General features: G+C 51.0%; 5 protein-coding genes across 5 annotated transcripts; 3 read left to right on the forward strand and 2 right to left on the reverse strand.

The window, feature by feature from the left end:
- Window positions 1-371: 371 nt before the first annotated feature.
- On the forward strand, window positions 372-548 carry GLRG_10084 (uncharacterized protein; the record flags this gene model as incomplete). Its single annotated transcript, XM_008100769.1, has 1 exon — window positions 372-548. One exon carries the CDS (start codon window positions 372-374, stop codon window positions 546-548), a length of 177 nt encoding a protein of 58 aa, XP_008098960.1.
- Window positions 549-870: 322 nt separating this feature from the next.
- Window positions 871-1,172, forward strand: GLRG_10085 (uncharacterized protein; the record flags this gene model as incomplete). The annotated part of the gene is made up of 2 exons (XM_008100770.1): window positions 871-923; window positions 962-1,172. The coding sequence occupies 2 exons, from the start codon at window positions 871-873 to the stop codon at window positions 1,170-1,172; spliced, it is 264 nt and encodes an 87-aa protein (XP_008098961.1).
- Window positions 1,173-3,695: 2,523 nt separating this feature from the next.
- Window positions 3,696-5,608, forward strand: GLRG_10086 (amino acid permease; the record flags this gene model as incomplete). The annotated part of the gene is made up of 4 exons (XM_008100771.1): window positions 3,696-3,852; window positions 3,934-4,229; window positions 4,287-4,741; window positions 4,798-5,608. 4 exons carry the CDS (start codon window positions 3,696-3,698, stop codon window positions 5,606-5,608), a joined length of 1,719 nt encoding a protein of 572 aa, XP_008098962.1.
- Window positions 5,609-7,469: 1,861 nt separating this feature from the next.
- Window positions 7,470-9,013, reverse strand: GLRG_10087 (O-methyltransferase; the record flags this gene model as incomplete). The annotated part of the gene is made up of 5 exons (XM_008100772.1): window positions 7,470-7,798; window positions 7,910-8,355; window positions 8,440-8,563; window positions 8,618-8,750; window positions 8,834-9,013. 5 exons carry the CDS (start codon window positions 9,011-9,013, stop codon window positions 7,470-7,472), a joined length of 1,212 nt encoding a protein of 403 aa, XP_008098963.1.
- Window positions 9,014-12,636: 3,623 nt separating this feature from the next.
- On the reverse strand, window positions 12,637-14,376 carry GLRG_10088 (cytochrome P450; the record flags this gene model as incomplete). The annotated part of the gene is made up of 4 exons (XM_008100773.1): window positions 12,637-12,963; window positions 13,035-13,349; window positions 13,425-14,210; window positions 14,308-14,376. 4 exons carry the CDS (start codon window positions 14,374-14,376, stop codon window positions 12,637-12,639), a joined length of 1,497 nt encoding a protein of 498 aa, XP_008098964.1.
- Between the last annotated feature and the right edge of the window lie 2,545 nt (window positions 14,377-16,921).

Here is a 16,921-nt window from a genome sequence, read left to right on the forward strand (position 1 = left end):
GGATGGCACGATGTGAGACAAAAGTTGGGCCGGGGCTTGACCGGATTGGGACCTGCCAGGTAGTGGGCGGAGATCGCGGTTGCCTACGTCTGGCGCGATGCGGACTCGATAAAGGTATCATGGTAGAAGCGAGCGACATGGTCGAGGACGGGCAGGTCCTAATTTGGGATCGGAGACAGATATCGCAACGAGACATGATGGGCTGCAAACGGCAACCAATACCGTCGTCACTGGGTCTCTCGTATGACACAGCCTCTGCCGTTCAACATCGTCGCTGAGAATTCGTTATCTTTGCCGAGACTCTGATCTCCATATATTCCGCCGGACGAGGGCGTGTTGTGTGTATCGCCGGCCAATTGTAGGCCACGGTGATGCACCACCCCTGGAGCGGGGACGGGCAAGGAGGAAGGCAGAAGGTGGGTAGACCCGGCGCTCCAACAGTGCAGCGGCCGTTTGGCGTTGGCGTTGGCGTTGGCGCTGGCGCTGGCGCTGGCGTTGGCGTTGGCGTTGGCGTTCGGGAACGTTGGGACGCGGCACAGCCCGGTTAGTTATGTCGCCCAGGTGGGCTGGGGGGGTCGGGTCGTTTAACCGACTCTTTTGAGAACTCAACCATAATACTACACATGTAAACCCCCATGTTGCTCTGACGGTAGATTGGCGGTGGTGGTTGGAACATGTTGATGAGTGGTGGGTTGACTGGCCATCGGGATATCGGGGTGCGGGAGGGAGGGGGAGACGCGGTAGCAGGCAGGTGATGGAGGCCTTCGTATGCGGCCAACCCTCCATGGTGTGGTTCGACAGTCTTGCGGTGGCATTCTAGAAAGGTTCTCTGGCAGCGTTAGTGGCTGCTCCCCTATCTCAGCGGCGTACATGGCAGGCCCCTGCAACGCCAAAAAAGACTCGCCGAAAATCAATCAGACGGGGTATGGCGGCCTTGTGACATCTGAACCTCAGCTCGCAGGGCAGAGCGAAGGGCCAAGAGGCGCAAACAGGCAGGAGAGGAGCTCGAGCTGGGTAACGGGCGTTGTGTTGCATTCAAGGATTCGGGTGAGATTGGGTCAGGCCCATGGGGGCAAATCGGCGGAATGCGAGACAAGACGCTGTGGGATTCAAGCAACTACGCCCAGGCTTGGGTCATTCCCGATGAGGAAGCTGGTCAAGACTCGGCTTGAATGTGCGGTGCAGCCAAGAGCCGCCAAAGAGACCAAGCCACGCAGCCCTGTTCCAGAAGAGCTTGGCCACAGTTCGGTAGCGCCGGGAGAGTGCGATGACATTGGCTGCGTGCGAGGTGGTGCAAGGTATTTCCTTTGGGTTGATATAGGTATTGGTGATCGTAGTGTGGTGAATAAACAATTTGGGCCTGGGGAAAGTATGTAAAATGAAAGGAAAGGACGAAAGGGCGTAGAGCACGAATGCCACCGAGGCAGCAGCTTGTACTCTAGGTACGTAACCAGGTACCTAGGTACCTAGAAACATGCATCGGTAAAATAAGGTCTTGAAGGTATGCAAGCCCGCCCGGGCCCTTCGCTTTTGGGTTTTGCGGGAAGGTGCCGTGGAGCCACAGTTCATCCCTTACCTACCTGGGCTTCTCCTCCTCACGCACGCACTCAATCGTCGCCAGTATTCATCAGTCCAACGAGGCATCAGCCGAAAGGACGCGTTTTGTACCCATCTCTATCTCTCGGGTCACACTCATTCACCATCTCTTGTCTTGCCACCTAGTCCCCAGCTCATCCCACCCTTGCTTGGATGGGACTTGCTGGTTCGTCACAACACCTTGCGTTGACCACTCTCGCCCCGTCGTTCACGCTGACCAGTTCGTCTTTCCGACATGCTGGAATCGTTCCCCTGCTGCCCATCGAAACACTCAATCCCAGGCCCAGCTTCCAGCTTCCGGCCCAAACTTTTGTTTCTCTTCTTTTCTCGCCAGGTCCAGGGTCCCAGTACCTACTACCATCGATCATGAGCGGGTTACATGGGAAGAGGGGCTAGGAGCAAAGACCAGAGGCCAGAGGAACGGCACCGTTCCCCACCCCCGCGCACCGCTACCGCTCCTCATCCAATATCTCCAAGTACCTACGGATACCACGTACATACTCTGGGCTGACACAATACAAATATTGCACCCATTTCCTGTCCTGCCGTCCAATAACCATCGGCCACCGAGCCAAGAAGTCCCCAAAGAGATGACCGGCTCCTCTAATCACTTGGCAAAGACGCGTCGACCATCTCCACCTTCTGATCCCAGAAAAACTACTGGCTTTGCCAAGCCGCCCGTGATGCTTTGGATGGGATAGATGGCCCGTGGTGATGAAAAGCCGCGGAGCGTCTCTCTCTCTCACTCTCCCTCGTTCTCGCTGGGCACCAATCGACGAGTGTCCGTCCGATTGCTGTACAGGTGGGTTGTCACTGACTCCGAGTCATGTGTAGTCGCATCGCACAGGCCGAGGATCTGCTTGCCAATCGTATGAATCCGCCACTTCCTTGCATTATTTGTCTTCCACGCAGCTTCCATTGCTTCTGAACTTCCAATCCAACATCTGCTATGCATAGCGCCATCTATGCATGTGCCTGTACAATGAAGGTGCGCAGCCACCCCCCCCCCCACCGCTCGTCTGCCGCCTTTCTCATCCACCCTCCCCTGCACTGCACCCTGTTCTGCTCCTTCGACGTCCCATTCCCTTCCGTTTTACGGGTCCACCGACTATTGCAATCGCCGCTTTGGCTATACCTGCCCAGGGCTCTATCATCTGTCTTGACCCTGACGTATCTTCCTACTCTACTTGAAGTATCTGAGTGCCAGAGGCCGAGTTATCCTATCATGGTGGTTTCCCGCATAACAAGCAGGCAGGAGAGGGGATAAAAGAAATTTTTTTTAAAAGAAAATTAAAAATAGGGAAAAATAGATATTGTCCAGGGCAGGGGCTCAGTGGGGGCGGGCCAGGCGCTGTTTCCCTTGGTTCGGCTATGTGCCTTTTCTAGTTCTAGTGTACTTTTAGTTTGAGGTAAGGCAACGGAAGGAAGGAATGATGACAGGGGAGGGGGCCACCACTAACCTTACCAGGGAGGGTGAGGGGGGGCCTGGTTAGTAGTAGTGTTGCCGCTTTCCATCCGTTGGATCGCTCCAGGTTGGTTAGTCTTCGCTCAGCCGTCCGTACCACCGTCCGCCAGAGGTGTACATCCCCTTCCCGTGTTAGTCATCCTCCCGTACCAGCAGATTCCTGCGATGGCACTGCCGTACCCCTACACCTTTGCCCAGCCTGGAGCGGGCGGCCATGGAGTATCGAGTCCAGCATTGAAGCATATCAGAAGAGCATGGGGGTGCAGCATTTGCGCACTTGCATATGCCACTGTCGTTCTCGCTACTGCGCTGCCTCCCTTAAACCTTGTCTGCCTAGGTAGGTAGGTAGGTAAGGTTGTGTACCTCACGTAAGTAGCTTCCTTGTCTCTGTCCCGAACCTTTATTAGATGGCATCCCACGGCGCACTTCTCTTCATCCCGTCTCTCCCTCCCTCTCTTGCCTCCTTACCCCTCATACTCTTGTAGTCCTTTACAGAGTGACACCAGACGCCTCCCCTCTTCCGTCGTCAACAAGGGCAAAGATCACGACAAGCGCCACCGCGCAAAGCTTCTTCTTCCTTTCCTTGTCGAATCATTATCCCGCTCCTGTCTTGAACTATCGAGCGACCTTCGCCATGTCCAAGGAGGATGCCCAGGTCGGCGTGGTCCCGCCCACGTACGACTCCGAAAAGGGTGCTCACGGCACCGTCGGCAGCAACGGTGTGCCCGACGACTTCCGCGAAGATGACTTCAGAACCCGAAATGGCCTGAACCTCCGCAGTTTCCAGCGACGTAAGGCTCCTTTTCTTCTCGATGATCGCTGATCTTGCCTTGGCAATCCCCGTGAGTTCCCCTAGCTAACATGCCCTATAGGTGACTGGGGTACTGGTACTACCGAGCTGGATCGCTCCATGAAGCCCCGCCACTTGCAAATGATTGCCATCGGCGGTTCCATTGGTGCTGGCTTCTTCGTTGGTTCTGGTAGCGCCCTTACCAAGGGTGGCCCTGGCTCTGTTCTCATCTGCTTCCTCATTGCCGGTGTCATGATCTTTAACGTCGTTTACGCTCTCGGCGAGCTTGCTGTCCTCTATCCTGTCTCTGGTGGTTTCTACACGTACTCTATCCGCTTCCTCGACCCTTCCTGGGGCTTCGCCATGGGCTGGAACTACGTATGTTTCTCTCAACACGCCTCCAAGATTGTACCCATCATCTCTAACAAGTCGCAGGTCTTCCAATGGGTCATCGTCTTACCACTTGAACTCACCGTCGCCTCCTTCACAGTACAGTATTGGAATAAGGATATTAGTGTAGCTGTCTGGATTACTGTCTTCTGGGTCTTCATCATCATCGTCAACGTCTTTGGAACTTTGGGCTTCGCTGAGGAGGAATTCTTCTCCTCGGCCTTCAAGCTCGTTGCTACCGTCGTCTTCATGGTCGTCGGCCTTGTTCTCATCTGTGGCGGTGGCCCTGAGGGCGGCAAGTACGACGAATACTGGGGAAACCGTCTCTGGAGCGACCCTGGTGCGTTCCAGAACGGTTTCCGTGGCTTCTGCTCTGTCTTCGTCACCGCTGCCTTTTCCTTTTCCGGTACCGAGCTCGTTGGTCTGGCCGCTGCCGAATCCAGCAACCCTGCAAAGGCTCTCCCCGGCGCAATCAAGCAGGTCTTCTGGCGTATAACCCTGTGAGTACCAAAACATACCACCACTCTGCCTTTCGTCTACTAACGTCAAACGCCAGCTTCTACATCCTGGGTCTTACTTTTGTCGGTCTCCTTGTCAGCTCTACCGATGAGCGTCTCCTTAACTCCGAAAACCCTTACGCTGATGGTGTTTCTCCCTTTGTCTTGGCCCCTCTTGACGCCCACCTTTACGGCTATGACAGCTTTATGAATGTCGTCATTCTTGTTTCTGTTGTCTCCATTGGTGTTTCTTGCGTCTACGGCGGCTCCCGTACCCTGACTGCCCTCGCCCAGCAGGGCTACGCCCCCAAGATCTTCACCTACATCGACAGGTCAGGCCGCCCTCTTCCTTCCGTTGCTCTGAACCTTGCCTTCGGTGGCTTGGCCTACGTCCGTATGGCATCATCTGGCGGTGTCGTCTTCGATTGGCTTCTTTCCCTCTCTGGTCTTGCCGCTCTCTTCACTTGGGGCTCTATTGTCGCAGCTCACATTCGTTTCCGTGCCGCATGGAAGGCTCAGGGCCACACTATCGATGAGCTCCCCTTCCAGGCCGTTGGAGGTGTCGCGGGCTCTTGGCTTGGACTCTTCCTGGTGTTCATCTGCCTGATAGCCCAGCTGTTCGTTGCCATCTGTCCCCCCAGCGGCGGCTTCGCCTCTGCTGAGGACTTTTTCAAGGCCTACCTTGCTGGCCCTGTCGTCCTCGTCTTTTGGCTCTGCGGTTATCTCTGGAAGCGCAAGGGTTTCCTGAAGCTCTCTCAGATCGACCTCGACACCGGTCGCCGCGAGGTTGACTGGGACGAGATCCATGCGTATCGCGCCAAGGTCGCCACCTGGCCCAAGTGGAGACAGTTCCTCAACACCGTCTTCTAATCGGCCAACATCTGTTTCTGCCGGGGTTCCCTGGCATAAATGAGGGGAAATAAATGTAGTGGTGCGTGTAAATAGGGGGTTATGTGTTGGGAAGCAGCCAGTGATTTCCCATCTTGTCCCGCTACCTTGATACCTATCTAAAGTTCTTGAACCTGTAATCAGCTACGATGCCTCAGCAAAGGCTTCAATACATTGGTCTACTGAGTTTCATGTTGTCCCTAGTCAATGAAACCCTATGGCTCCGCGGTTCCTCTACCCAGGCATGCCTAAGTCGTCAAGCATACTGCTATTTCGTACGAGAGTCTTGTCTTCACTGGCATAGGAAAGTGATTATCTTAGGGGAGGGTTGTTGAGATCTTTGGGTGGCTGTAACCAAAAGGTGGGGTTTCGGACTCCACGATCAGGTAGACACAGGGTAGTTCGTTCCCGTCGGGAAGTGGAGAGACATTGTATGAGTCTGATTGTCTCCATCATCATCAGGCTGAAGTTGACATGCGGCCTATAATTGGCCTCCGGGGCTTGTTCATCGAATAAGGAATTATCTTGAAAGAACACGACCAGAGCCGCCTTCTTTTCCTACAATATCACACAGTCTAGATATCATAAGCGGCAAATCAGCTATTACTGGCTCCCAATTGCAATTCCAAGACATCACAGGTGCTGCCATCTCGCGCGCCCGGACCTCAGAAATGGCCTCCCTGTCTGTTGTACCCGGTTGTACGAGAAAAAGCGACCCAGATAAAGAAAGACGTTTTCGAACGAGATTTCGTCCCAGCAAAAGAAGACGCACACTGGAGCTGGGTGGGGCATGAGAAGGCTAGGAGGTAGGATAGTTGGCAAACACATGAACCAACCCACGCTGCTGCACGTAACATCTGCCGCCAGTGCACCCAAAGCGCCCACAAACCAAGAGTGACTAACTAATGGATGGTCTAGACAAGCAAAAAAACTACATTTTCAAACACTGTTCAAGCTGGTCAGGGCTATAGCATCTCAAAAGTGGTGTCTATAAGCTTGGTGGTCAACAAATGCAATTAGTGATCTGTTTACTAAGTGGTATAGTTGTTGTTGCTGCATTTAACGCCCGGTACGTTCCTGAGAAGGACAAATGGCGCCCAGGGTAGCTCGTTTTGGAGAAATACACGATAATGCTCCAGCTCCAACCGTTCCATAGTCGCACCAGCCTATCGTCTAATATCCTCCGTCACCAACCATGTCTAGGAGTTTCAACTAAAGTGTACTGTCAATGCTGTTAAGTGCTAAAAGGCTCTTGAGCTACTAGGCTTCACGCAGCGCGTCCCTTTCTATCTGTAGTATATAACCTCAGGTAGGAAGGGGGTTCATGTGCTTGGTTGCACGGTGCCATTAGGGCATCTATGTCTTATAGTAGTTGACTTGCTATTTGTCTATATATAGTGTACAGTAACAAGAGTGTCTGTTCGGGTGCTCAGGAGGAGTAAGGTGTCAGTAGCTGTCTAGTTTGCACCAGACACTTCCGTCTGTTCCTATAGCCCGGGGGATGCCTTTGAAGAGGGTGCTATAGTTAAAGGTGAAGCCCGTGACAATGCTTCGCCTTCTGGTGGTCCGTCACATCTACCCAACAAGGGTCCGCAATCTAAGTGGTATAGTGTAATCTGTATAAGATTTAGTCTCTGATTTGCGCACGGCAATGAAGGTCAAAATGCATTTCAATCAAACCGCGAAAGTCTAGACAGGGCGAGAAAATCGTCAAAAGTAAGGTACTTCTCTCACGTACAGCTAGTCCGGGTCTTTCAAAAGTTAAGCATCTTGTGCGTGCGTTCCGCACGGGATCCATCTACTGCTGGCTTAGGCGTCATATGTTACCCCCCGTGTTGTACCACTAAAGCCTGGGCATCTCCGGGGCCAGCTCAACCTCGATAACGCTCTCCCTCGCGGACGGGATCCTCCAGATCTTGACGATCCTGAGGCCGGCCGACCTCACCAGGTCCTCCCACTCCTCCTCCGTGCGCTCCTTCGAGGCGGCAAAGTTCATCATGAGCATGTCGGCGACGGCAACGTACGGGTGGGCCGGGCCGCTAATGACGATTTCATGGATGAGGATCTTGCTGTACCCCGGCTTCATGGCTTCCTTCTGGTTCTCGAGGATCTCGAGGGCCTGCTTGTCGGGCCAGTCGTGGAGGATGTGGTGCATGTAGTAGGCGCGCGCGTCTGTGTCGTTCTCAGTCAGCTTTCAATGCGTGGCAAGAGAACAGAACAATTGAAAAAGAGAGAGAAAAAGAAGGAGGGGAGGGGAGCTGCTGTGTTTGGAGATTCGCATACGCTTAATCGGCTGAGGAGTAAAAAAGTCGTAGGGGATCCTATGGACGCCCTGGGCGACGGTGGAGTTCACGTCCTCGATCACCGTGGGGACGTCCTCGAGGTACACCCTGGAGGCGGTCCCTGGGTGCCGCTTGAGGAAGCATTGGACGTCCTGCCCGATGCTCCCGCCCACATCAACGAGGATGGGTAGCCGTGTGTCGATGTCATGCAGCAGCTCGTCGCTCGGGTAGATGGACGTCCACCGGGCTAGCGCATTCGTCCCGCTCCTCTGCGCGATGTTAAAGACCTCTCCAGAGCGCGGGTTCTTCTCGAGGTAGCTGAACAACCCGCCCTCGACGCCAAAAGTCAAGTCGAAGACGGTTCGCCGGCTGTTAGAGGGGTTCTGGTAACCCGTCTCAGCGAAGTAGGCCGGCATTTTGAGGCACATCGGGAGGTAGTAGTCATCACTGCAAATCGACTTTTAGCGAGACTGGGTCCTGTAAAGAAAGACACGCCAAGAAAGAAAAGGAGAGGGAGGAGACATGGCTTACTAGAACTTGATTGCGGTGTCAAAGTCCGACTCGGCGAGCTTCATGCAGAACCTGCCAGGCTTGTATTTACCATCGGAGGTCCTCTCAACCAGGTGGTTTGCGACCAGAAGACGGAGCAGACGATCTAAACAAGGTCAGAATCACGATATGTTTTCCCCGGGAAAGCCAATCCACTCACGGAGAAGAGCTGGATCGAAGCCGTCAGTCAGGCCCGCGAGCTCGACGTCAGTCATTGGCGAGTTTCCATTCTGTCGCCATCGCTCAAAGAGTCGCACGTCTCTGAGCACTCTCAGGGCACCTGGCACGGTAGGCTAATTACACTCGGGGGTTAGGTTGGGGATGGACACAAAGATTTCATCAAATCACGCCCCGCGACAACGGAAACGACCCTTACCTGGTTCGTGTATATCCTCATAAAAGTGTCCCAGGGAGACTCCGCTTTGCTGACAAGCTCATACAGCTTCATAAGTACTCTGTTCCTATCGGCTGTGCTCATGATAGATTCTTCGATCCCGGTTGCAGCTTCCAGGAAAGCGTGGACAGCGTCCGATGATGTATCAGCTTCCGAGGCCATGTTCAAGTTTGGTCTGCTTCGTGGGTTCGACCAGGGCGCCAATTCTCTGTAGCACTAAGTATACTGGCGGTATGTAAATTTTTGTGATGAATAAACTGGATGTCTCTGCAATAAACAACAGTAGACAGACGCGCTATTAGATTTATTAACAACCGGTAGACGGGTAGGTTTGGGGGGGTAGGAGGAGGCTTTATAACTTGTAAGTCCCGCAGCGTTGTTTTGCACTGGTTTACATCTTCCGAGAGCTTGAAATCGAAACTATGCTCCCCCTCCAAAAAAAACTTAAACCCCTCTCATGACCGGCCCGTCATTGCTTGGCAACAAGAAGGGCGTATTAAGTGGGATTCGGCAATCTAACGGGCGGGACAGGTTTTACGGAGGCTGAAGGTCTGTACACGTAATGTCCTAGGCCTCATTTTCTTTTAGCAAAGTTCAACGAACCGAGTATCAATGCTAAACCCTATTCTTTTATACTTAACAAACCCCGCCTTGTCGTGCTTTAAACTCAGATGTCCGAAAGTCTGTAACAAATGCGGGGCCAAGTGCTGCTCTGTGGTCCCCCGCCCGCCTGCGGCTCCCTTGTCAGGGATCACGAATTCTTCGGAACGGCAGCGGGGCTAGCGGGGACAGCGGGGTTGAGTAGAAAACGCCGATGAAGCCTTCCGGTGAGAACCCGAACACCCAAGATGTTAAGTCGAGTAATAGCAAACCTAGTACAATTGCATCGGCATTTCGTAGAGGCGTTGATTGACAGTCGGGCCTGACTACGCTGGCAATTAATTGCTTTCGCGAGTCTTTTGATTAATGACAGGCGTCACGGATACGTTAGGGAATTGTCTTCCCCTGCTCTGCCGTACAACCTGGCACGATTAATTATAGATAGATGTGCTCTCACGAGCTGAGGCATATAGCAAATAGGGATTGTAATAAAGTCACAGAGAAGCTTGATTAAAAGCAATGGGTTTCTATAAGTAAGGGCCCATAGAAATATAAGTGCTAAGGTTAGTTGGGTGACATTACACATAACGTGGCTAATACCACCCACTACACCAGCATGAGCCTCCTCTGATATACGGCCACTATGAGGATGATCTTCAAAGTATTGCGGAAAATGTTGTACTATGCGAACATGTGTCGCAGGTTATAACCTTGTCAATTACAATACTTCCATACCTGGAACGAGCATAGTGCAGTCAGAGGTGGTACATCTGACAACACGATGGAGGCATCTACCGAAACAAAGTGGCTTCCTTATAACGCCAATATTACTTCTAATATATGTTTTGATAGTTGTATTAGGGGTCGTAGGATATGGAACCTCGACAACAGTTATTTAACAGGGTATATCAGCCTCCTGTAGGCTAGCGAGGCTACTTCTAATTACAGAAAGAAAAAGGAAGAAAGAATACCTTCACTCGTTCTTCGACACCCTTGTCAAACGTTCGCGGGGGAGAGAATTCTAGTCCCTCGTCCTTGACGTCTTGTTCTTTCCACATCGACGACAGTGCTTGTAGAACAACGTACGGCATCTTTGGGAGTAGCTGGTACAAGAGTGCCCTTGCCAAAACTTGCAGAACTTTCTGCTCTTACGAGCCAAGGCTCCGTAAAAGTAGCTGGCGGTGTAGCATGGCTTATCTCTGGACCATGTCAAAACGAGCTCACTCGTGGTGCTGGCGTCGCCGATGAACCTCATCATGTTCGATTCATTGCTCCTGGTCTTATCAAATAGCGCCAATAGAGACTGGAACCTTCTTTGAGTCACACTGAAAGGTCGTCCACGTGGCCCTGCTGTCCTTACCCAACGCAAGGCCGAGGTGTGCGACTCCTTGATACTGTCCATTCTCTCGTTTAGCTTACGGAACCGTTTTCCGTCGATTACCATGTTATCGCGCATCTTGTCCCATGTCGAGTCAGCCTCTCTAAGATGACGCTGGGATGATGAGTCTCATCGCCCTTTCAATCGAAATCCCCGTCCAGACAGAGATGCCTGTCTACTTGCTTGGCTTCAAATAGCGTTCCGAGTGCAAGAACAATGCCTTCAATATTCCAATAATAAAGCAGGCCAGTTCCGAGGCGAGGTTTTGAAACAGGTCTTTGTCGTAAACAACTCAGCGAGACTTTTTCTGGAGCCAGTCTGCTGAGAATAGCTACCCTTGGCCTATCATGTACAACAGTTCTCGAGTTCCTACAGGAAACTCCCAAAACTTGATGCGTTGACCATGGAGCTCTTTCTGGAAATCACAACGTCGTTAGAGGTGCCCGGTTTTAGGCCGCAAACTCTATACCTAGTCTTGAGCTCGTTGCCGTCGCTCATGAGTCGCTGAATGGAGGCCAGCACATGGGCGACAAGCTATTTTGTCTTCGACTTATCCAGGAGTCTGTCGTAGTCCTCCTCGGCGAGTCTAATATCTTGTGCCCAGTGCAAGAGGAGGACCTTTTCGAAGTCATGCTTCGTCATCAGCAAAGTTACGTCTTACTAAAGCGCCTTAGTGGCCGCAAACATCTCAATAGGTTAATAACGTCATCATAGTACCTATATAATCCCAGCAAGCCCTAATATGCCAATTATAAGACCAGCAATCCTCCGCGTTGTATTACTCTTTAAGTAATATAGTGTAAGAAGCTGTCCAATGTGGCAGAAGTACACGTAAATTAACCGGCGAATACACAGTTGCCCTACAGCAAATTATTAAGGAATAGACAGTAAAATAGCCCTACTTTATAGGTAATCTTACGAATTATATAGCTGGGATTAGCCTAATTTTACTAGAGACATACAATATATATCATAATATAATTAATTAACTATTATAATCCCTATAATTTAATAACTATATGATTCTATAATAGTTTCCCTCTTTACGTATAATTTAGAACTAGTATTTACACCTATTATATATTAAATACCTGTTAATATATACAGTTAACTGTATTACTACCTTGGTAAAACCAATAAAGGTAATACTTAAAAAAATAGACTAAGAGTTAAGCGTTGTTAATAATAGATAAATAAACTCTTATAAGAACTTTTCCCCCTATCTTATTAAACTAGCTAGTTTGCATGCAGTGTATAGAACGTACTATTGTCTTGCGTAGCTAGGATAGAGATTAAGAGGGATTAAGGGCCTGAATTGTTACATCCTAGACGTGTTCCTTAGGCCAAGACATCCTGGAAATGTAATTTAAGACCTGATTTAGCTAAATAAACTGATCTCTAAATCTATGTCGTGACAGTACTTGAGTGCAGTTGTAGAAGTGACAACTGTGGTTCTATGGTTTCACTTTGGCCATCACAACTTGCATGGCTAGGCACAAAAAGCAAATCACAACCAGGTTCACCGACGCTCAGACATCCCAGCGCAGCCAGGGTGAGACCTGCAACTCAGAGATCTGTGCCATAGGAATCAGGTCGTGATTTGGCATGTCATTGGTACGGCATGATAGCTGAAGGAGCTCCTAGGTGTTGGTAGAGGATCGAAATAAAGAGACGTAATAAACAACAGAAATAACAAACAAATGGCATAAGCAAAGGGATTTGTGGGCAACAATAGCCTATAAAGGTTACTCTTCATGGGGGTAGTCTTGGAGGACGTTAACTATATACTTGATAGACATCCTGCCTGTTACAACTGCCTCGGCGTCAGGTGAACCATAAGCGGCGGCTTGGTCCAGACAGTGTAGCAGGACTGGTCTTCAAGCCAGCCGCGGGACCCCTCGTCGAGGCGCAGGTCGAATGTCCAGACGATGCGGGCCAGTATCATACGCATCTCAGCGTAGGCGAGGTTCATGCCGAGGCAGTTGCGGGGGCCTATGTGGAAAGGTTTGAAGGCGTCAAGGCTGTCGCTGGCGAAAGCCGGGTCGCCGAGCCAGCGCTCTGGGTGGAACTCAAAGGGCCGAGAGAAGTATTTTTCGTTGTGGTATAGGGCCCATTGAACAATGCCGACTGATGTCTGCGGTCTTGCGCGTTAGCAGGGAACAGCAGGGTTTCTTTTCAAGGCTGAGAAGCTGCGATGGCACTTACATCGCCCGGGACCCATTGTCCAAGAATATTGGCCCCTCCTCGGGGCGTCCGCCGCGTTAAGCTAGCAGGGATAGGTGGGTAGACCCTCAAGGTCTCCTCAATGACCGCGTGGAGGTAGCTGAGCTTGGCGGTGCTTAGGAGGTCAATCTCGTCCTCGCTTGCGAAGCTGCTGCGGACCTCTTCACACAGGCGAGCAAAGACTTTGGGGTGGGTAGCCAGGTTGTAGGTGGCGCCAGAGAGCGCTGTGGCAGTTGTTTCAGAGCCGGCAATAATAAGAATGCCTGTAGTCTTGTATATCTCATCCTTGGTCATGGGCTGCGGAAGGGAGATAAGTCAGTCACTGTTTTCAGTTCTTCCTTCACTCTTTTGTTTCTTAGCATGCTAGGAGACACTTACTTCACTTCCCTTTCTCAGCATAGACTCAGCAAAGTCAGGCCGAGGCGTACCAAGCGCTATCCGCTGGTCGACCTTTGCGCGGACGAAGGCGTAGTGCGCCGTGCCCTTCTCAACAAGGCTCTTAGATAAAACCATCGTGAATAGTGGCTCAAGGGCCCGAAAGCTCCGGGCAAGGTTCTGTAGGGTTACCAATTTAACGTTTTGGAAGACGGATCGGATCCAGGGGTGGTATTCAGAGTTTGCAAGGCAACCAAAGGACTCGCCAAAGGAGAGGTCGCCAATAACATCAAACGTAGTAAAGTTATACCACGCCACCATATCAATAGGGCCTTTACCAGCGAGTCCGCGGAGGCGTTCAATAAGTAGGTTAACATAGTCCTTAATAAGGGGCTGCTGCTCCTGCATGCTTTTAGCAGAGAAGCCATGGGAGAGGGCACGCCGGTAGCGGGCGTGATCGTGGCGGCCGGCTGTGATAATATTGATGTTGTCAGGGTTAAGTCTGTCCGGGTCCTTCTCGTTCTCCTCCGACCCACCGCTGCGGTGGCCCATGATGTCCTTCCACGCGCCAGGGTGCTGGAAGGAGAGCTCGTTGGGGGAGACGCGGACAACGTCGGCATTATAGCGCTTGTGGAGAGCAAGGATGGTCTTGGGCTCGTCACCGCGGAAAACCATGAGGGCATAGGGGATGCGGGTTGCAGCCCAAAGCTTGGGGCCGGGGTACTTGCTGAGGGGGTGGAGGGTGACATTATAGAGCATCCAAAGCAGGAGGCCGGCGACGCCCTGGCGGGTGACTTTAGTAAGACACTTTTTGAACCGGTTCACACATGAAGGGCGACGGGGGATCGTTATGTATGAGAGGACATGGGAGAGGACTAACCAGCGAGACTGTTGCCAAGGGCAAGAGAACGAAGCCTGGGAGCCTCGATTCCCCGAATTGGATCTCCATCATCAATGGAGTTGTATTAATAAGTGGTCCCGTGCGACTTTGGTGATCAAAAGGGAGGGGGGAGTAGGTCGACAGGAAATCAATTTACAGATCAAAGAGTCTTCACGGAAGTCCTTGGGGTTCCGGAGGAAAAATGAAAAACTCTTGAGGCAGAATACAATGGTGACAACTGGGAAGGGGGTGGCTGTCGAAGCTTTATTTGTTCTGACATTGGCCGTATTCAAGAGCGGTTATAGCTCCAAAACCTTCTACACGCCGCAGTGGGCAAGGGATACGGTCTCGGCCAAGTTGGCAGGTCCCGAACCCCCCTTAACGGAGTTCACGGAACCTAAGGTGCGTAAAACTCCGTTAATTATGTAACACTGCAGTGGAACCTGGGCATTTGGCCCAGCAATGTATCCGTACTGCCGAAACTATTGCATCATAGGTCTCTGGTACGCTCCCGTGTGGGCTGTCGTATTGCTGCGGAGCATGATCAACACTACCTAAACCTGTGATCGGCGCGGAGGAGCATTAGGGGACGGAGGGCCGACCATGAGCCGGTGCAACCCACCCATGGCTTCTGACATGCAATGCTGTCTGTAAGTTATTATGGACCGAGTGGAGGCCAAAACATGCCGGTCGGAAAATAACGATCGGGTTTCGGCGGCCACTAGGCTTCTTTCGCCACTCAGTACGGATACTCCGTAAAGCTTGTGAGTATCCGTACGGATACACTAGACTCATAACAGCGACGTGTTAATTAGCTAATCACTGCCAAGTGAACCCTCTAAGATGTACAATTACCACTCGTACCCGTCACCGCCTTCCTAGTATGGCAGCTATGCCTGTACTGAAAATACTGTCTAGCTTAGATAACGCGCTGTGGAGTCTCGAAAACGCACAGGGGTAAGGCAGTTATATAGATTTTGGCCCTGTTCAGGCTAGAAAAAGTGCTCCTTATCTAGGCCTATGTATGCAACATGTGGACAACGAAGAACGTTCTACGAGGAGAAACTCCGCTGATGGAAAAAGGTGCCTGAAACAACTTAGCGGCAGCATAAAATCAGTTTCTGACTAATTTCTGGCCCGGGGCTATCCAAGTCGGCATCTTAATTAAGTTCAATCCGAGGGTTGCCGTTACCAAGCCTACTGATTTGTAGGTAATATGCTGATCAAACCTACATATTATAGGGCAGCGCTTCAGTCATTAAAGTACCTCTCAAAGTCTCTCGCACAGACCTCTACACAGACTAGCTTACCCTTTTACTAAGAAAACAAAAAGATAACAGAGATATCTCTATTAGCTTAATGTGCATCTGGAATATAATAGTATAAATTAACTTTTTAGATAAATTTACCTCTAGGGACCTTTTCTATAAAATACAGTAGCTAAGAGGCTTTATATATACTATTAGAAAAGCTCTTTTTTTTTTCTCTGACTTAGGAGTTAAGGATTTGAAGTTGGTGGTGTGGAGACAGCAGAAGTGACTTAAGAGGAGGTGGGTCAGTACTTTGAGATAGGTAGTCTGAGACTGTGGGGGCCCCAATGGCCCACATTATGCTAGGTAATGGCAACCGATCCGAGCAAGCAATCGGGGCCTTAAAAACCCCCGATCCCGCAGTGCCGCCAGCCAGGGGCTGTACTTAACCACGACTGACACATCGTCATTGGGTCTGTATCTTTTCTACAAACATGATTTGCCGGCTCACTTAACCGCCCTCATGCACGCAGGCCGGTTTTTCCCCCATCTCAGTGTCTTCGAACCCACCACATTCTCATCAGCAAATAAGACCGTCTAGATTCGTTTGATTAACAGAATAAATAGCAAGCCAATCATAAGGTTACCAAGGTTGACCTCAGCTATAGTGTTAAAGGAACCTCTACTGTCTGGTCACAGAGTGTAATATCAGGTAGGCGTGTTCTCTAGAGAAGGTACGCTATATAGGCAGGTTAGTAATGCATTAGATATAGTGTCATAATATTAAAGTTCTTAGTTATCTTTGTCTTAGGCTATACTAATTATGATCAAAGGCGTCATAGCTCTTCCGTTCACTTTTTGTATATTTGTACTGAATCACATTGTCAAAGCTATAAAAGATCAGTAGGGCAACTATGATTCGTTATCTGTAGTACACGCTCTGTCCCCTTATATATATTGGCCACTTTGTCAGATATGTATTCATCAGGCATACCTCTCCTGCTCTCCATCCACAACCCTTCTACAGCCATCGCATACCGCTGACCCTTATTCCGGGAGGTGTGCAAAAAGCTGCACCCCAACCTCAACTATCACCTACCTTGGAACATTACCTCTACGAAGCTGGGAAACATGGGCCGGACAGCTCGCACCTCACCGCTGTCGCCTGAAATCCCCTAGAGGCGGGCACGTACACATTCCGATGGACTCGCCGCGGCGGCCCCTGGTGCGAGGTCCTCCGGAAGAGCGCCAAATACAGCGTCACTTTGCACGACTGCGGCAAAATCTTCGAGTCTGTCATGGCCGACGGGGCCACCACGCCTAAATATGGTGTCACAAGTTAGAATACACAGCAGGGCATATAA

Source organism: Colletotrichum graminicola, assembly GCF_000149035.1.
Source record: "Colletotrichum graminicola M1.001 genomic scaffold supercont1.56, whole genome shotgun sequence".
In the NCBI taxonomy this organism is placed as follows: Eukaryota; Fungi; Ascomycota; class Sordariomycetes; order Glomerellales; family Glomerellaceae; genus Colletotrichum; species Colletotrichum graminicola.